This window comes from Maniola hyperantus, chromosome 28 (genome assembly GCF_902806685.2).
Source record: "Maniola hyperantus chromosome 28, iAphHyp1.2, whole genome shotgun sequence".
Lineage (NCBI taxonomy): Eukaryota > Metazoa > Arthropoda > Insecta > Lepidoptera > Nymphalidae > Maniola > Maniola hyperantus.
The window spans coordinates 5,477,682-5,498,104 of NC_048563.1; the positions used below are offsets into that span (position 1 = coordinate 5,477,682).

Genomic DNA, 20,423 nt, shown 5'->3' on the forward strand with positions numbered 1-20,423 from the left:
CGATCCAAAATCTTCTCCAAAGTCCAATCCAAAGTCTCGTAATGAAGAAGGTATTTGACTATAATTTTCTTCCATTTTAGATATACCTAATTATATATAACTAGATGATGCCCACGACTTCGTCCGCGTGGATTTAGGTTTTAAAAATCCCGTGGGAACTCTTTGATTTTCTGTGATAAAAAGTAGCCTATGTCCTTCCCCGGGATGCAAGCTAACTATATCTGTGCCAAATTTCGTCAAAATCAGTTGAACAGATGGGCCGTGAAAGGCTAGCAGACAGACAGACAGACACACTTTCGCATTTATAATATTAGTATGGATTTTATCTAAAACGCCCCAAGCCAAACCTAATATTTAGTTGTTGTGCCCTACAATAGGGAGAAATCCCTAAAGTGGATACACTGTTGAATGTCTATGATTTGAACTTGAAACATTAGTTTTTATTTTCTTTGTCAAATCAAATATGACATCCAATCCACTGACATCGATTTGATTTGTTTACAAACACAAGTGTCGAGGTCATGTTTTGGTTTTGCTAAAAACGTTTAAATAAGTACCTATCAGTTTTATTCACCATGGCGTTGTGGCAATTTTCGGAGTCAGCCCAACCACTTCTTAAACGATGTATAGAACTAGCAACCGTTGATAGCAATAACAAATGGATTCAGAAGTTTGGTAACAAGTCCGAACATTTTGATAAAGATGAAGTTTCGGATACGAATGCAGCTAATCATCCAAATAATACTTGTAATGGAGCTATACCAATCACAAATTGTCCAAAGGAGGCTACGGAAATCTTTGAAAACCCTATTTTTGTACCAGTACGAGTGAAGCTGGAAAGAGACGATTTTTCCCGCGAAATTTTAGATTTGGAACCCATCACACATTTCGACTACATCGTAGAAAAGTGTTTAGAAAATGAAAATTTATATGTAATTTTAGCTGACGAATTACCGCTTATTTCGATAGAAAAACTATGCAGACACATTTACGATACGAAAAACGTTGATTCGACGTTTTTGGAGAACTTTTACACTGTTTTTATCCCGGCATTTTTGAAAAGAGAACCCACTCGGTTGTCTTTGGATTTACTCATCAAGGGGAAGTGCTATCCTGTGTTTCATAAACATTTACTTGTAATAATTTTCAAAGATATAGAATTACCGAGTAATATTTTACATGATTTTGTGTCTACTTTAAATATGAATGAGCAAACTGAGTTTTTGATAACTTTAAGCCACTCTGACGTTCCGAATGAAGCATTTCTTCATCATTTAGTTACAATTCATACAGCTTATAAGAATAGTCTAAAAAATAACGAATTACAGAATTATATTTTAGCAAAGTTAAGTCAAATATCGGAAAATTGTGCAACAGATAAGAATTATGGTCGTTTCTTACTCAATTTTTTACAGTCGCATAAGGATTATAAAACAAATATAACAAAAATAGAAAGTATTGTTGCAACACATAGATCTGCTTTCAAGAAACCCTGTTTTAATGTATTGAATGAAATTAAAAATTTATCTAAGGATAAATAATCAGAAATGTTATACTGAACAATAAACTTATATATTTCGGAGAGTGTGCCGAAGAACTTTTCAACCTGGTTACTCCTTCATCTTTCTACTATCATCCCGCAAGGCATTGCCAAGGTCTGCTCCCATACGTAGTCGAAATTCCATGGATACATACAAAGCGATTTGCCTCCTCATTTCTAATTCAAACTGCTAAGATTTGGAACATCCTACCTGAGTAACGGCCTGCGAAAATCCTTTCAAAATCGGTTCAGCCATTCAGCTTTCATAAAAGCAATTTTTTCCTATTTAAATAGATTATAGTTACCTAAGTACTTTTGTGTGTTAAGTGATTTAAATAAAATGTAATTAGCTTTTAATAACTTTGCATGTACACGTTTTGGTTTAGGCTGTAAGTGTAGGTATATTGTTTAAAATGAAATAAAAAAAATAAAAATTCAATCTTCTACTATTTCAATTGTATTGAATGTATAACAGCTATAATTAATGCATGCAATATATTGTATAATTTAACTGATATTTGACTTAACAAAAGGTCATTAGATACCTAGTAGATCAATGAACTCTGAGCTCTGAATCTTGAAATTGTAGATTGATGATCATAGAGATCAACTATTCCTAATTGTTATTTTCCAAAAGTTATTGTTGATTTCCTAAATCCGATGTAATTTTTTTGTTAAAATTAAAAATATTTGAATAACCCTTTGTTTCTCTAAATTGCTCTGAAACTGGTGCTCTGAAATAACCGTAATTTTGTACTGGCAAGTCTCGTTAGAGGTCCATGGTGCATGTTCCTTGACAGGCAATAACACTAAAATTATTGCTACCCGACTAAATATAGGAGAATACGCCTCCGTTTTCGTATTGGTCGTATTGTATTGATTTTTTTATCAGACGTTCCGCCATTGTTAAAATTAGATGTCCATTTCAATTTGTTCGATTAATCTTACATATGATTTTTAAAGGTGGCCGCACAGAGTACGGTGGCCGTGTTTTTGTTCAGTTGTCAATTAAAAAATGGTGAGTTAAAAAATGAATTGAAGGTAATTATTAAATGATTTTGTGATCAGGCCACGTCAAAATGAAGTTCTAACGGTGGATATTGTCTTCGATCCTACTTATCAACGTTAAAAGGTAAATATTTTTAATAGTTACATTTATATACGTCCATGTTTTCGAAGTTTCTTTGTTACAAATTTTCTACTTTCATTTCTTCATTCTTTTTTCCGCAGCCTGCCAACAGAATCGATGCTAGTAAATCCATCCGAGAAACGATTCGCTAACAATGGCGTTTTCACTGCGAAAGATGTTTTCAAACATTACCTATTTCAAAAAATCTGAATCCGAAAATCCCGAACAGCATTCGAAGCTACGTCGAGATACTTACGTAGTAGACGACCCCATTATAATCCATTACAACTCTACAGAACCTGATTCCACTTCTAGACAATGCGCGAGTTTAAACCTCCCTGATTCCGTGAAAAACTTCGTCGCGAAAAAAGGTTCTTTATCTGATACAGACTTGTTAAATTTAAACGCTGAAAATCCAATACGCAAGAAACGTAAGAGCAAAAAACTTAAACTGGACATTAAAAAGGCAACAAGTCACTCAATGAATACGTTGAACTATGATAGCAATGTTGAGAACACCCCAAAACATGTGCATCTAGAATGTAAAAGTTCTGATGCATTCAGCGAAAAGTTGAGGAACATGGATTTTAATAAATCTTTTCATTTAATCGATGCTATGTCGGATGATCCCTCATCGTCACCTTTTGAGGAAGATTTTGAAATTGAATCACTCTCCGATTATACAGACTCTGATATATCTGTACTTTCAAATAAATCATCTATAAAGATGTGTCGTAAGATAATGGTAAGTCAGTCCAGTGATAAAAAACAGATTGCTCCATCGGTCAGTCTCGAATCATTCTCAGACATTGAATTAGATAAGAATGAAGAAGTGAGAAACAGACTACTCGTCAACTATCAGACAAAGTTGGAGAAGTTGGAATTATGTACGAAGAAACTACTCAACGAGTTCCAATTCCACATTGAGGTGTCCAAAGTTTTCAATTCTCGGTCTACAACTTCTATTCCGGGTAAAACGGAAAAGATTCCAAAAATGCTTCAGGAGCTCGTGTACACGACTGGCACAAACAAACCGAGCTTATCAGATTCCTGGAATGTTATTTTGGAGAAGGAAGATAATGAAACGAAATGTAAAGTGAAGAAACATTTGTTATCCATGAAAGAGTTTATCGATGAATTTGTGCGTTTGAATTTGCAGAATTCTGAGCACTCTGACGTAGATTCCAAACAGGGCCGACCCATCAAGAAATGTAAACGATATGTACCGAAACACGCGAATATGAGCCGTAAGAAGAAGATGAAACATTTCGACTTTCCAGATCTCAGAGAAGCGATGTTAAATCTTTTTAATGAAAATGTAACTTCGCATGATTCAACCACTGATATAAGCTCATCTGATGAATCTGATATGTCCAAATGTATCTGTAAATGTCACAGCACATCCTCTGAGACTGATTTGGAGCCATCTTCGAATATGAACGATCAATCTACGTCAATAACATCTTCCATCGGCAACTTTACTCTTGACATGTCAGAGTTGACAGCTTATTCAGAGTCCCTAGATCAAATCGTGAGTTACAACAGCTTCCAAGACACCAGTTTGTACAATACGTTGCTTCAAAAGGCTGCCATTGAACGCATATCATTCTACGTTCAAGTCCACAGCATACAGCTGAAATGTGAAGAATCGAATCAAGATGGAGATACGAAGAATATATTAACATTCTACTGTCCGTCATGCAAGGATGTTGAAACAGAAGAAAATGGTTTATTGAGACATATTCTAAGTCCATCGCATTGCGAGAAAATCCATTTTCTGTATAAAACAGCATACATCAAGAAGTGTGTAGCTGCGGGTAAAGAGATCCAGCCGAGTACGGTGTTGAATCCCATGACGATGTACAGGGACGATAATAAGATAGTTTGTTTTGGGGATGCGTTGTATGCCTGTACGTTGTGCTTCGAGAATCTGATTGTTGGGGAGTATGTACTCATGAAACACTGTTGTGAGCCTCAGCATATTGAGAGGAAGGAGAAATTGGCAGATATTATAGGCTAGTGAGACTGTTCTAGCAATAATCAATCAATTATCTACCACTGCTGGATTACAAATACTGGAATTTTTTGCTGGATCAAAAGATCAGTTGTTTCTGAGAAACTTCCCTGGAGCAGTGGTAAGTGCTGTGGTCTTATTAGTGAGAGGTCCCGGGTTCGATTCCTGGCAGGGATTTGGAATTTTATAATTCCTGATCTGGTCTGGTGGGAGGCTTCGGCCGTGGCTAGTTACCACTCTACTGGCAAAGCCGTGCCGCCAAGTGATTTAGCGTTCCGGTACGATGCTGTGTCGAAACCAAACGGGCATGGGTTAATTTAAAACTGCCATACCCCTTCCAGGTTAGCCCGCTCCATCTTAGACTGCATCTTCACTTACCACCAGGTGGGATTGCAGTCTAGGGCTAACTTGTATCTGAGTAAAAAAAAGTCCTCATCCAGCCACTACCCCGCCATCTTTTTAAAGTCGTCCACTCTGTGCTTGCTGGCACTCAGTCTCCTCTCCAGAACACATCTGTCCCAGGAAACATAATATGTATCTGCCAGCTGCCACTTCTACGTAAATAAAGGTATGTGATTCTAAATTCTTATTGATTGCTATCATTCAATCGTTCAAGTTTAGTACTCAAGGGTGCTGTTGAATTTTATTTATAATTGCTTGAAGTAAAATTGTGTTTATTTAATAAAAGTTAGTTATGAATTAATTTTTTTTTTGTATTTGCAATTAATTTTTAGCCTCAAAAATACTCAGTGGTTCGAATAATAGGGATGTTGCCTATATAAAAAATAAAATAGAGGGTCTTCCAAAATACGTAAAATCCACGTCCTTTGTAAAATTTATGTGTGATAACCATTTTAAATTATCGATTAAACTAAAAAAAAGCACGTCGAATGGTTGTGACGTCACATACCAGTATTTCGTAGAAGAAGAATAAAAAGTTACAGATTTGACTAGTTGTCAAATACCGGATTATAGAAAGAAAAGGAAAGAAAGAAAGAAATCAAAATGTTGCCACTCAAAGCTTAATGCTTGTTTTCAAATTAGTCCTACCAATTTAACTACTCTGTGCAATTATAAATGAGTTGCATGTTAACAATATTATGATAATGATTTCATATTTACTGTAGGTTAAGATTTTTTCAGTCTGACATTTACCTAGAAAAATTTATTTTTACTCTCGTGTAATCTGTCGATCTTAACCTGTTCTGATATTTCCTATTGAAACTCAAACATTGTTTTATATTTGTTTGCGCATGTGTAATTAGAATAATATGTATTGTTGCTAATGATGATAAAAATTAAATAATTTTTGGTGTTCGTACAAACATTTTAGATCTGGCTGGCTGGCTCGCTTTTTTGAGATTAAAGTGTAAACTGGTTGGATTAAAGTGTACTGTAGATTTTCGGCACTAGACAGTAGACTTCTTGAGCTTTTTTCTCGGTACTTTTTTTTGTATTTTTCTGAATACTCAAGTCTGAATTCAAGCCTTTTAAGTTATGATTAGTAATAAACGTTGCCACATTTTATTGGAAAAGATTATATTTAAATTTTCTTTTCAATTTTATTTTTTGCTCTTTTTACAAAATGCAGAACATTTTTTCAAATGGAATCTTATTTTTAAGAAATTAGATTTGGATTTTGCATTTTTGTTACAATAATTTTTGTGTCATATCTATTTTAGGATCTCATTTTGTATGCCATAATATTATTAGAATTTAACTTTGTAAGCATTTAAGTGAATGTTTGTATGAACACATATATAAACTTAAATTTAAGTATTAAAAACACTTTTTCTAATTTTCTAATAATGCAGACTTGACAAATCTATTTTTTTTACTGTGTTATTTTCTTCTATACAATTTAAACTAATTTTCATTGACTGAGCATTTATATAATTTTTTTTCCAAACTACATTAGATTTATTGGTATTTTACTTAATGATTTTTTTATTGTCACTTTTTGATTTAAAAAGGAGACGAAATTGATATTTATGACTTGAGGAGTTTTATGTAATTTATTACTTTATGATTTTTTTTGGCTCAAATTAGTTGTTTCTTAAAAATATAAAATAATATATGTATTGATTTTAATGCTCCGGGTTCTAACCCATTATAGGATGGATATTATATTTTTAATTTACTTGATGTTGCCAGATGAAATCGAAAGTTTATAATATTAAAATAAATATGTACACATCGCACATACCTACATATGGCAAAAAACTTATTTGTTGTTAGACTTTTCTAATTATAAGTTTTAATTATGTCAACCAATCAGGAATAAGTATTTAAGTAAATTTTTGCCGATATAATATAGCGAAATATACAATAGACAAACATAAAAATAGTTAGTAGTAGTTCCTATACCATTCATGTCATTGTTGTTCAAATTCTAGAAAATAAAATAGTGTGATTGTTTATGAATTTACAAAAAACAGGGTGATGACCGTAGGGGTTTTTCGAAATATTTTTGTACTAATTTAGAAGCTTAGACCTTTTTTTAAATATTTATATAGTTCAAAAATGTATTTCTTGTATATTGTTATCGTAATATTATTATGTACTTAAAGTAATCATTTGTTAGCAAGTTTCAAAAAATCGCGAATAAATTGAAAGCTTTTAGATAACTTTCATACTACCTATACACATTTTTAATAGTTTTTTCAAATGTAATTTAAGCTTAATATCTTAATAATTAATGTTTTAGTGGTAAGACTGTTAAACAGACAAAAAAGAGGATTTTCAGGATAATGTTTTGTAATTCCTGTTAAAAATTGCAGATCTCAATTTTGCACAGATTAAAAAATGCAGATAAATAATATATATCTTCTTTAAGAATTGCATCTAGCTGGTTGTTTTTATTCATAAGTGTTTTAAAAAACCTTGCCTACGGCTTGGTCACCTTTGTATCATACTCGTTAATTACCAAGCATAATGTATCTCATAAAAATAAGTTAGCATCTGCATTTTTTCGTCGTGTGTGATAGCTTATAATAGTTATTCCTTCAAATTAAAAGACTGATATTTTGAATGTAAAAAAATGTGTTCAGTAATTGATTAGCCAACGTTAAAAAATTACAAAAATCTAGCCATCATTTACCCGCCTGTACATTAGAATAATTTAAAAATAATTTTTAAATTAATTTGAAAATAAGTTTCCAATTTCATAATCTTAAAAATCCAAGTTCAATTTCTAAGATCTTAAAGTAAGCAATAATAGTTTAAGATAACCAAATGATAGATATATCAGTTCGTAATTTTTAAAAAAGCCGGCCTAGTGCGAGTCAGGCTCGCGCAATGAGGGTTCCGTACTACAGTCGTATTTTTTCGATATTTTGCACGATAATTAAAAAACTATGATGCATAAAAATAAATAAAAATCTGTTTTAGAATGTACAGGTGAAGACCTTTCATATGATACCCCACTTGATATAGTCACTCACTTCGAAAGTTGAAAATACTAATTATTAGTTCATGACCACAATTTAATTTTTTTTGTGTGATCTAACCCTAAATTCACGGTTTTCAGATTTTTCCCCAAATGTCAGCTATAAGATATACCTACCTGCCAAATTTCATGATTCTAGGTCAACGGGAAGTACCCTGTAGGTTTCTTGACAGACAGACAGACAGACAACAAAGTGATCCTATAAGGGTTCCGTTTTTCCTTTTGAGGTACGGAACCCTTAAAATGATTCAATTTGAACACACGCTGCATATTTATTTTGGTATCTACACAGTTTTAAATAAATAAAAAGATTCCGACGAATTGAGAACCTCCTCCTTTTTTTGAAGTCGGTTAAAAAAAGGAAAATGACATGTTAAACAATTTTTATTTGTGTTAAAAAAACAGCTAATCACTTTTTTTGTGTAAAGTGTGTAATAAATAAATGGCGATCGATAATAGTGGTGTAGCAATTATTGCATTAATTAAGTAGATTAATAAATAATTATAACCTTCATATATAAGGGCTAGTAGTAATTATTAAATATTTCTCTTCTCGTAGAAACACATTAAATATAGCTTTTTTTTCTTTAAAAAAAATAGCTATTCAAAATGGGCATCAGTTGGGATGAAATGTAAAAATTTGATTTATTTTTATAAAAAAAATATTTACGAATGCCCAAGTTTTCTTAGTTTAAAAAAATAAGCGAGGCTTAGGTAACTATGTTGGTACGTTGATTATTTGAAATGTAATTAAATAATAACTATGAATATTAATTGCATAATAATCAGTAGTTTAACTAAAAAGTACTTTGTATTAAGTGAAAAAAAAAAAAAAACTAAAAGATAAGTGCACACTTAAAATGTGGACTGTAGTTTTTTTTAATTTTTGAAGGCTAAAGCATTTTTATCCTAAAACGTATACTTGAATTTACTAAAAAAATAAAACAATTCTGTGATCTAACTGTTGATATCCAAAATTATTGTAAAAAAAATAGTTTTTAAAAACGTGTGTGACGACTTTGAAAAGTCTTTTCCTACCTATTTTACTTTTTCTTGACATTTCTATGACCAAATTTTTTGATCTGTTATATTTCTTCAATCAAAGTTTTCGCACACATTATCTGTGATCCAAAAAAGTGTTCATATCTCTATTGTTATTAAAAAAAAGATCAATATTTTGTTTGGAAAGCCATCAACGAAATTATTAACTAAAAAAGTAGATTTTTTTATTTGAGCTTATTTATTTTGATTTATGTTCAACAAACTCAATATTGGTCTTTCCTTTCATAAATGGTTGCATTTTACAGGCTTAATAATCGATATGTTTATAGTTTTTTTTTACTTTTGAAATTTTTTAATCTGCCTATGGTAATTTTGCATACGAAAAAATTTTTTTCTTCAAAAATTGATTTTGCTCTTTTATATTTAGAATTATTACGTCTGTAAAATCGCGCCATCTGTTGGTTCGTGACTGTTAAAACTTTTTTTTCTAATAAAATTACACCGATTTTTCGACTGAATAAATGTGTGCAGTTTGGAATCATTTGTTTTATTTCTATAGAATAAACTTGCAACACTATCCGTTTTGTTTTTATTGTCCGTTCATCGCAATGGTTTATCGTAACTTGATGCGTGAGTAATATGTTAGAAAAACATCCTAATTTGTATAATCGGTTCGATTGCGGTAGAATGACAGCTACAATGTTACGATCGCAATCACCTCTGATTGGGTGACGCTCGCTCACTATTGGCTACAATGCATTGTTGCAACAAGAATCGCACAAATTCAGCCAATCAGAACAACTGAGATTGTTATAATGATTGACGCTGGTTTTACGAAATCGGTGTACAAATTGGGATGTTTTTCGACGGCGCGCACTTCCGACGGAAAGGCGGCCATCTTGCTCGCCACGCAGAACTTGAGCACGTCGATCTCACGAGCTAGCTTGCAAGCTCCGGTAGGAGTGTGTGTTTTGTGCTTGTAAGCGGTGAGGTATCAATCTCATGTTATCCTGGTACCTGCATTTAGCTTTCACTTAAGCATAAAAATACGCGCTGCCCAGCCCGATTGTTGTTTCTCGTCGCTTTTACTAATATGTGCTGCCCAGCCAACACTCGAAGGTTGTGGTAATCTATCTCGCTTACTCATTAGTAGTTCAATGACATGAGAGATTAGGTAAGAGGAGTAGGGAAAATAGGTAAAGAAAAGCAACTATAGTCAGTGCAAATTTTTAAGTAAATTTTATGTTTTATTTTATTTTAGATGACATAAACAAAACTTAATTAAAATTATAGTAACTCAGTACAGTACGCGGCCGAAAATAATGTCCTAAATATCAGTGATAGCAGATTTGTAGAGCGTTGTCCTTGTCGTTGAGACCGACAAAACGTCATAATATAGGTGTGAGTGACAGAGACAACGCTCTCGGGTGTGCAAGTTTTAAGTAAATTTTATTTGTTTTTTTTATTTCTTTATTTTAGATGACATAAACAAACTCAATGAAATTGAATCAGTAACTCAGTCAGTCAAGTTTTAATTTTAAGTTAAATTTTATTTGATTTTTTAAAATTTAAATTACTTAATTTTTTAATTAAATAAAACGCAATACTATTTAAAATACAGCATCAAGTGTACAAATTGGGATGTTTTTCGACGACGGCGCGTACTTCCGGCGGCAGGGCGGCCATCTTGCTCGCCACGAAGAACTTGAGCGTGTCACGTAATGGCGCGGGGAAGTATGGCGCGTCGATCTCCGCCGCCAGCGCCGAGTAGCACGCCGGCACGCGCCACCGGATCTTGTACTCTTTGTTTTCCGACTGTTAGAAAATGGCGCACTTATAATCATTTTATTTTTTTATTTTATTTTTATTGAAAAGGTTCGCTAGCGATTTTTACAAAAATGATCTTAAATTACATAAAGTTAAATTACATGACGTTGTATGTAAAATCATTTGAAAGCAAACACTACATGCACATTCACACAATTTACATGGAACAATTATTAATCATATAAGTAAATATTTTTATCGCAGTATAATTAATATATAAAAGGAAAAGGACGCAAAGCTCAAACTACTGGACGGATCGGGCTGAAATTTGGCATGCAGATAGCTATTATGACGTAGGCATCCGCTCAGAAAGGAGTTTTGAAAATTCAACACCAATTAAATTTTTGAAAATTCAAAAAGGGGTTTGTAATTTGTGTAGTCCACGCGGACGAAGTCGCGAGCATAAGCTAGTAATTAATTAAATTGAGGGTGAAGGGGGGGGGGGGGGAGGAGAGGATTGAGAGGCTGGGGGGAAAGAGGATGTGGAGGGAGAGGGAGTGGAAGGAGACAGAGGATAGATGGGAATAGAGGATGAAAGGAGAGAGGAGAAGAGGGAGAAATTATTTTTTAGCTGCAGCGATGGCGAGATGAAATGCACTTTAATGCGTCGTAACAAGAGTCGCTATTTATTTAAACGTCTTTACGGAGTTATGTGCTAACCTTGATGAGCGTCAACGCTCGCAGTAGCGTGTTAGCGAGCAACCATTGCTGTCTCGCTCTCTGCACGAGCGTGTGATAGAGACGGCTGGAGCTCTCCGCCGCGGTCACACTCTCCCCGGAGAGTCCCGAGACACAACAGAGAGCCTCCACATAGGCTTGTGTCAAACTCTCTTGGTCGCGTATTGACTGAAATTTAAACAAAACAGTCCTTCAAAACTTGTTTATTTGCTAACTAGCTTATCCCCGCTGCTTCGCCTGCGTGGATTTAGGTTTTTAAAAATCCCGCGGGAACTTTTTATTTTCCAGGACAAAAGTAGCATATCCATAGTAGCCTGGAGATGCAAGGATGCAGTACCAAATTTCGTAGAAACATGAACGTATGATTCTTTAAAAATCCCTTGGAATCACTACAATAGGAATGCAATTCCTTACAATTATTTAAAAATCTCATGGTATCACTACAATAGGAATGCAATTCCTTACAATTCTTTAAAAATCCCATGGTATCACTACAATAGGAATGCAATTCCTTACAATTCTTTAAAAATCCCATGGTATCACTACAATAGGAATGCAATTCCTTACAATTCTTTAAAAATCCTGTGGAATCACTACAATAGGAATGCAATTCCTTACAGCATCAGGGCTGAGGAGTTGGAGAATCCTCGCGTTCAAAAAGTCTTTACTTGGTAGGTACCTCCAATATCACTTTAAAACCGACAGTTTCTAAATCCCATTTGTTGGTGGTCAGGTCCCCTGCAGCATCAGATTGAGGAGTTGGAATCTAATTTTTTAAGGGACAATATCACAAAGTTTCTCTATCGATTAAACAAAATTACGCAAATCTAAATATATAAAAGGAAAACGTGACTGACTGACTGACTTACTGACTGACTGACTGACTGACTGATCTATCAACGCACAGCTCAAACTACTGGACGGATCGGGCTGAAATTCGGCATGCAGATAGCTATTATGACGTAGGCATCCGCTAAGAAAGGATTTTTGAAAATTCAACTCCTAAGGGGGTGAAATAGGGGTTTGAAATTTTGTAGTCCACGCGGACGAAGTCGCGAGCATAAGCTAGTCTAAATATATAAAAGGAAAACGTGACTGACTGACTGACTGACTGATCTATCAACGCACAGCTCAAACTACTGGACGGATCGGGCTGAAATTTGGCATGTAGATAGCTATTATGACGTAGGCGTCCGCTAAGAAAGGATTTTTGAAAAATCAACCCCTAATGGGGAGAAACAGGGGTTTTAAAATTTGTGTAGTCCACGCGGACGAAGTCGCGAGCATAAGCTAGTCGTTTCAGAAATCTCGTTGATTTCGGTGTACATAGGTAGAAAAACAAGTCCTCCTTTTTTGAAAGTCAATTAATAAAAGTAGCCTTGTCTGTGAAAGTCCCGTCAAAATAGGTTTAGCCGTTCAGAAGATTAACCCGTTCAAACATACAGACACTTCAAATGTGATTTTCAAAATGACCCATTCAATTTATTTTACCTGTAAATGTGCGTCGATGACATCTGCTGGATTTGATCCTAGTCTTATGAGGTTCTCTATTGTGGGGTTGTTTAAGAACTTCCCAACGTCTGTGTCCACTTCTTCTATTCCTACAAAATAAGTAGTAATTAAAAAAACCGGCCAAGTGCGAGCCAGGCTCGCGCAATGAGGGTTCCGTACTACAGTCGTATTTTTTCGACATTTTGCAGGATAATTCAAAAACTATGATACATAAAAATAAATGAAAATCTGTTTTAGAATGTACAAGTGAAGACCTTTCATATGATACCCGACTTGATATAGTTATCTTACTTAGAAAATTGAAAATACTAATTATTACTAGTTCATGACCACAATTTAATTGTTTTTGAGTCAAATACTCAACTTTCACTCTGGTATTCTAGTACTTATTTTATTTTATAGGAACTTGTACAGTTCCAGGGACTATAATCAACAGTTCCAGCAACTGTAACCGATAGTTCCAGTGACTATGCCCTATAGTTCCAGGAACTAGAACTTTAGGTCATAGTTCCCGGAACTACAATTCATAGTTCCCGGAACTATAACTATAACCTATTTTTTTTTTCTTTATTTATTTAGGGGCTTTTATATTTAAATACATGTCAGCCCCATTATAGCCTAATACATAAAATCAAAACAAGAAAATCTTAACCTAACGACATAACCCCAATACAAAAAAAAAACTATAACCTATAGTGACAACTTTCATAACATGTTCTTACCACTCTGGTCAAGGCTGATCTCATTGCCCATGCCCAGCACTGTGTCGATATGCCGTGTGTCCTCAGTGGCGCTGTCTTCATCAGACTGACCCTCGCCATCTTCTTCTTCTTCTTCTTCTCCATCAGAGCCTGATACATCTAGAATTTGGAATTTCACTCAATAATTATCAGAAATGAAGTTTGTGTGATTACGAAATTGCCTATGTATATACAAAACGGGTTGCGAAGTTGAAGTGGCAATGGGCAGGGCACATAGTTCGTACAACCGATAGACGTTGGGGTCCCAAGGTGCTAGAATGGCGACCTCGCACCGGAAGATGCAGCGTTGGAAGACCCCCCACTAGGTAGACGGACGACATCAGACGAGTCGCAGGGAGCCGCTGGATGGCGGCGGCGCAAGACCGTGGCGTGTGGAAGTCCCTACAAGAGACCTATGTCCAGCTGTGGACGTCTATTGGTTGATGATTATGATGATACCCGTTTTCAGGGCTCGATAGTTAACAAGGAATTCTAGTATTGTAATACGCGACAGGTCGAGATGGCAATTGGGGTGGGGACGGCCACCACACCCGCACAGCCCCCGCACTAACCTGGTGCAGGCGAGCCCGGGTGACGTGACGGTGTGCGGGGCGTCCCCCCGCCTTATACCCTCAATAGCTTATGCTCGCGACTTCGTCCGCGTGGACTACGCAAATTTCAAACCCCTATTTCACCCCTGTGGGGTTGAATTTTCAAAAATTCTTTCTTAGCGGATGCCTACGTCATAATAGCTATCTGCATGCCAAATTTCAACCCGATCCGTCCTTCCGTCGCGGGCATCAGTTAGTAAGATATATAACTCACATTCGTCCTCACTGCCTTCTCCGTCGCTGAGTTCTGCGGATGGGCCGAGTTTGTTTTTCATTGTCTTTTTGTTCTCCGCACCTCCTAAACTATTTCCTGTAAACAAATAAAAGAGGGTGTTTTAGAAGTTAAGTTAAGACTTTGACCTCCTATTTGGGGGGGTACAGGTTTGATATTTTTCGTTTTTTTTTTCCTTTCCCTTCCCTCTCCAGTTAAGCGTCAGGCTTGTGCTAGGAGTAGGTACGGCAATAGTGCAACGGGCGGGGTTTGAACCGTCGACCTTCCAGTTTTCAGTTTACTCCTCTACTCATTGAGCTATTGAGGCTATCGCGATTTGAGTTATTCACGATTTAAGCAATAGGGTCTTGGACTGTAGTAATAAAATAATGTGATTTTTGTATAGCGGTAGTTTATGGGGCTAGAATTTATTATTAAAGAGAATAATTTAAAAAAAAACCATGATTTTTATTTATTTTTAACATGAACGTCACGCTGTACGGAAGGTGAATAATGACGTCAACCACGTAAAACTCCAGGTTCACCCTCACCATCTGGGTGTCTGGTGCACTTCGACCGTCCGCTGCGCCAGATCCTTCTTTCCACGCACATGCTAACTGTGGAACCAACTCCCATCGGCGGTGTTCCCACTACATTACAACATGGGGTTATTCAAGGGGCGGACCAACAAATTCACGCATAGGCGGCTCCTCTGGTGCTGCAAATGTTCATGGGCGGCGGTAATCACTTAACATCAGGTGACCCGCCTGCTCGTTTGCTCGCTATATCTATTAAAAAAAAAAAAAAAAGGTAAAGAAAAACTTACTTACCAGCCAATACAACCCTTGTAAGTCTGTCCGTACTATCCGGTAGAGATGTTAACGCGTCAACTACCTCCATGCAAGCTTCTCTCCCTATTTCATTATGGCTTAGGTCCAACGACTGAAAGAGACAAAACATTTTTACATTAAGATTGTACGGGAGGGGTGTGCAGGCTCGACCGTACCAAAGGGAGATCTCCCACCGAGCGGTTGGTTGTGCTCGGTAGCGCCAGCTGATCCAGATTGCAGAAAACTTCGTTAGTGCGAGTACTGTGGGCGGTACATCTGTTCGGGACTACGGCATGAAATGTTATCGATTGAATAGCGCCATCTAGTTGCAATTGTGGCAACCGCCACAAGATTAAACAATGAAAAATCGACCGTTGTATGGATTTATATTTTTTGGGCAGGGCACATAGTTCGTAGTTTAAAGCTGTGATAGCCTGGCGGTTAGTACGTCCACCTTCTAATCGGAGGTCGGCGGTTCGATCCCGGGCACGCACTTCTAACTTTTCGGAGTTATGTGCGTTTTAATTAATTAAATATCACTTGCTTCAACGGTGAAGGAAAACATCGTGAGGAAACCTGCGTATCTGAGAGTTCTCCATAATGTTCTCAAAGGTGTGTGAAGTCGTAGACTAGCGTGCGTAGCGTGGTAGACTATGGGCAAACCCTTCTCACTATGAGAGGAGACCCGTGCTCTGTAGTGAGCCGGCGATGGGTTGATGTATCTTACCTCCAATAACGTAGAATCCTTTAAACTTTTGGCCAGAGTCTTCGCGCCGGTGCTCTTCAACAGGCAGTCTCCGAAATTGATGGATTTCAGGTTTTTTAATCTGTAAGAGAAAAAAAATTATAAATGTGTAACACCGATTTAAGTTCTCGACCTGTAAACTAGGTGGCGCTAGTAGAACGTTATGTCGCGCTATTCCATACCGCGGGTCCGAGGTTACCTACCTGCCAAATTTCATGATTCTAGGTCAACGGGAAGTACACAGTAGGTTTCTTGACAGACCGACAGACAGTAGGGCGACTGTCTAAAACCTGCATCAATCATTATTACAATCTCAATTGTTCTGATTGGCTGAATTTGTGCCATTCTTGTTGCAACAATGCATTGTAGCCAATAGTGAGCGAGCATTAACCAATCAGAGATGAATGCGATCGTGACATTGTAGCTGTCAAACAACCGCGGTAGACAGACAGACAACAAAGTGATCTTATAAGGGTTCCGTTTTTCCTTTTGAGGTACGGAACCCTAAAAATAGTCACGGTATCTAGCCACGGCCGAAGCCTTTTCGCCAGTAAAAATGCTAACCTATTGATTTGATCCCAGGTTCCATTCCCAGTTGCGGTAAATTTGGATTTGGCCTCAACTGGGAATTGAATGTGGGACTCACCTGGGTAGCGCGGCGGCGATGGCGGCGGCGCCGGTGGGGCCCATGGTGTTGTCGTTAAGGTTGAGGCAGGAGAGTCCCGGGTTCTGTTTGAACGCCTCAGATAAGGCGGTGATGCCAGCATGGTAGATGCCGTTCTGTGGCATTGACACCTCTTCCAGGGTACCCATGGACTGTTGGAAACCAAAAACAAACGAACTCTATACAAGGTCTAACATTATTTAGAGCAAAGCAAGCTCAATTTTAGAGCCTCAATAGCTCAACGGGTAACGGAGTGGACTGAAAACCGAAAGGTCGACGGTTCAAACCCCGCCCGTTGCACTATTGTCGTACCGCCTAGCTTGACGCTTAGTTGGAGAGGAAAGGGGAATATTAGTCATTTAACATGGCTAATATTCTTTAATAAAAAAAAACCCGACTAATTCACAAAAACCGGCCAAGTGCGAGTGCAGACTCGCGCACTGAGGGTTCTGTACTACAATCGTATTTTTTCGACATTTTGCACGATAAATCAAAAACTATTATGCCTAAAAATCAATAAAAATCTGTTTTAGAATGTACAACTAAAGCCCTTTCATATGATACCCCACTTGATATAATCTTACTTTCAGAGTTGAAAATAGCAATATTTGTTCATGAATTTAATTTTAATTTTTTTCTTGTGATGTAACCACAAATTCTCAATTTTCAGATTTTTCCCCTCATGCCTGCTACAAGACCTACCTTCCTGCCAAATTTCATGATTCTAGGTCAACAGGAAGTACCCTATAGGTTTCTTGACAGACAGACAACAAAGTGATCCTATAAGCATTCCGTTTTTCCCTTTGAGGTACGGAACCCTAAAAAACTGTTTTTCTTCATTTCTGAAAAAAATGTTATGGAGTTGAAAATTTTATGATCTACGGGTGCGAGAATAAACTAGCAAGTGTAGCGAGCGTAAAATTTTTCTTTACCTGAAAGACTCCGGCCAGTGCCTTAGCGCCCTCGTTCTCCAGGCGGTTCCTGCCTGCCACGAACACACGCAACTGTCTGGGATTGGTCGACAGCGCCTTGGCTAGCAGCCTGCCCCCGGTTATGCCTAGACCATTATTGTTCAGGTACAGCTCCTACAAATTATGACATTACAAGTTAAGTTCTCAAATGCTTTCCGTAATGTGTGAAGGCTACCAATCACTACTTAGCCAGCATGGTAGAGTATGGCCTAAACTGTTCTGAGAGGAGACCAGTGCCCAGTAGTGGGTTGATTATTATTATCAATAGACTAAGTGGCTTTCGCTGATGCTTCTATATCAGAAAAGCTTGGAGTTTTCCAAATGTTTGTCTAATCTATTGTTGAACTGGTTAAGAGAACTTGACATAACCACATCCTTAGGCAATTTATTCCAAACTAGCTGATGCCCGCGACTTCGTCCGCGTGGAATTAGGTTTTAAAAAATCCCGTGGGAACTCTTTGATTTTCCAGGATAAAAAGTAGCCTATGTTACTCTCCAGGTCTTTATCTATACCCATGCAAAAAAACGTCAATCCGTTGCACCGTTATTGAAGGACAAACCAACAAACCAATAAACCAACAAACAAACACACTTTCGCATTCATAATGAGGGTATTGATTTGACGATGGCAATTGATATTGTAGCTTCATATCATGACCCCTAAATCTAGGATTGCTCCTTCTTGAATACATGCTGATGATGTCATGATCATGATGATGATGCTAGAAGCATACTCACTTGCAACTGTGAGCAAACGTCACTCTGCAGTAACTTCGCCAGTCCCTCGACGCCGATTGGACCAAATGCGTTGTCGCTGAGGTCTAGGACCTTGAGCCGAGCGCCCGCCTCTATCATGCCATCACCTAGGGCAGTCTGGAAAATATATTCTAGAATATATAAAAGCAAGTGGCAGTGGGCAGGCCACGTCTGCCGCAGAGCCGATGGCTGCTGGGGCAGCCGTGTTCTGGTATCAGCAAGTGCAGTGTGGGACAACCTCCAACCCGCTAGACTGGACGACCTTAAGAAGGTAGCGGGAAGTGGGTGAATAAGTAAGGCGCAGGATCGTGTGTAGTGGTGTGCTCTTGAGAAGGCCTATGTCCAGCAGTGGACGCAAACTGGCTGATTGATTGATTGATATACCGTACCTCAAAAAGAAAAAAAAACCCTTATAGGATCATTCCGTTATCTGTCATGTCTGTCAAGAAACCTACAAGGTACTTCCCATTGACCTAGAATCATGAAATTTGGCAGGTAGGTAGGTCTTATAGCAGACATTAGGGGAGAAATTAAACAATTAAAAAAAAAGACAGGCTCTGGACCAAACTTCCTTGCCTTTAGCAAGAATATCAGTATTTTCGTTGTTAACTAGTAGCAGCCCTGGTAGCCAGTGTAGAATCATGCTGTTGTACCGAGCCAGGGTGTTTAAGCACTAGATTGGAAGGAACCTTACCAGAGCTGGTGGTATCTCCGTCTTCATCCTGCCAGTGAACATGTCGGAGAACCTGGCAGTCTTCAGCTCAGGGTGTTGTGCTAGGGCCTTCGCGATAGCCTGTGCGGCTGACACACCCAGTGTGTTGCCAGTGAGGGTCAAGTACTGTAAGTCTGGACATTTGTTGATAGCATCTATTATTGGTTGTGCTGTAAAAAAGAGTTATGTCAAAATTTCAAAGTCCAATCCTCACGAGATGTCGACGAATCGAGTTGTAGAATTATGCAAACCAAGACGCATCATACCACAATATGGAAAGTTGTGACGTTGTGATTGTATTTTGCCAGATAGCTCGTGCAGTTCCAGCGAAAAGAACAAGAAGGGGGGTAGGGGGCTCGAACTTCATCTCTCGCAGCACCGCAGTCCCGCCATGACCACGACCACGAAATAAGCTTAAAATCATTAGTTAAGTATCTTTTACTTTAACAGTGACGGAAAACATCGAGAGAAAACCCGCATGCCTGAGAGTTCTCCATAATGTTCCTAAAGACCCGTGCTCAGTAGTGAGCCAGCGATGGGTTGATGATGATGATGCTTACCAAAAACTTCAACCGCAAAAAAATTGCAAAGATGCTCAGCTTAGGTTATGTTTCTATTTCATGACAATGTTATGATACCTTACCTATATATCATTTATATGAACGTTAAAAGTAAGATTTTAACTTCAGAAGCGGTCATAAAAGTATTATTATAACTAAAAATCTAGTTTACATACCATCTTTTTCGGTATCGAGTTTCAATGACCGCCCGGAGAAATCTACACCAGTCACGCTTCTGTTTGGTTCATTTAAAGCTGTGCTTAGTGAGTTTAAGTCGATCGACATGTTTGTTGGCTGTTTTTGGCAAGTTATAGTTGTTTTTCAATGTTTTATAAGTTTTTTCACATTACAAATCACAACACGCAACGGCTTTTTTTGATTTTTTGTTTGGCGTTTGCTTCTCTGTCAAATCAAATTGTCAAATGTCAAGTTCCATAACGCACAGATAAAAAATAGCCATGACAAAACCACCT

The 20,423-nt window shown here is 37.3% G+C and overlaps 3 protein-coding genes across 3 annotated transcripts; 2 read left to right on the forward strand and 1 right to left on the reverse strand.

Annotated features, from left to right (window-relative positions):
- The first annotated feature begins 484 nt into the window (after positions 1–484).
- On the forward strand, positions 485–2,232 carry LOC117995013 (uncharacterized). The gene has a single exon (XM_034982990.2). It carries the CDS (start codon positions 576–578, stop codon positions 1,539–1,541), a length of 966 nt encoding a protein of 321 aa, XP_034838881.1. The 5' UTR covers positions 485–575; the 3' UTR covers positions 1,542–2,232.
- A 194-nt stretch (positions 2,233–2,426) lies between these two features.
- Positions 2,427–9,671, forward strand: LOC117995088 (uncharacterized). The gene is made up of 2 exons (XM_034983086.2): positions 2,427–2,672; positions 2,771–9,671. The coding sequence occupies exon 2, from the start codon at positions 2,824–2,826 to the stop codon at positions 4,687–4,689; it is 1,866 nt and encodes a 621-aa protein (XP_034838977.1). The 5' UTR covers positions 2,427–2,672; positions 2,771–2,823; the 3' UTR covers positions 4,690–9,671.
- A 677-nt stretch (positions 9,672–10,348) lies between these two features.
- LOC117995080 (ran GTPase-activating protein 1-like) lies at positions 10,349–20,356 on the reverse strand. Its single transcript, XM_034983076.2, has 12 exons — positions 20,127–20,356; positions 19,373–19,560; positions 18,661–18,795; positions 17,884–18,036; positions 16,934–17,103; positions 16,270–16,369; positions 15,543–15,654; positions 14,716–14,811; positions 13,873–14,010; positions 13,130–13,239; positions 11,621–11,806; positions 10,349–10,948 (listed from the first exon to the last, which is right to left on the reverse strand). The coding sequence occupies exons 1-12, from the start codon at positions 20,233–20,235 to the stop codon at positions 10,757–10,759; spliced, it is 1,689 nt and encodes a 562-aa protein (XP_034838967.1). The 5' UTR covers positions 20,236–20,356; the 3' UTR covers positions 10,349–10,756.
- Positions 20,357–20,423: the final 67 nt, after the last annotated feature.

Excerpts from the sequence above, each read along its gene's own strand:
- LOC117995088 (XM_034983086.2), top strand. The coding sequence starts at position 2,824 with ATGGCGTTTTCACTGCGAAAGATGTTTTCAAACATTACCTATTTCAAA.
- LOC117995013 (XM_034982990.2), top strand. The coding sequence starts at position 576 with ATGGCGTTGTGGCAATTTTCGGAGTCAGCCCAACCACTTCTTAAACGA.
- LOC117995080 (XM_034983076.2), bottom strand. The coding sequence starts at position 20,235 with ATGTCGATCGACTTAAACTCACTAAGCACAGCTTTAAATGAACCAAAC. Across the intron at positions 16,370-16,933 it reads ATCGCCGCCGCGCTACCCAG|ATTAAAAAACCTGAAATCCA; the intron begins GTGAGTCCCACA and ends TTTCTCTTACAG. Across the intron at positions 13,240-13,872 it reads GATCAGCCTTGACCAGAGTG|GAATAGAAGAAGTGGACACA; the intron begins GTAAGAACATGT and ends CTTATTTTGTAG.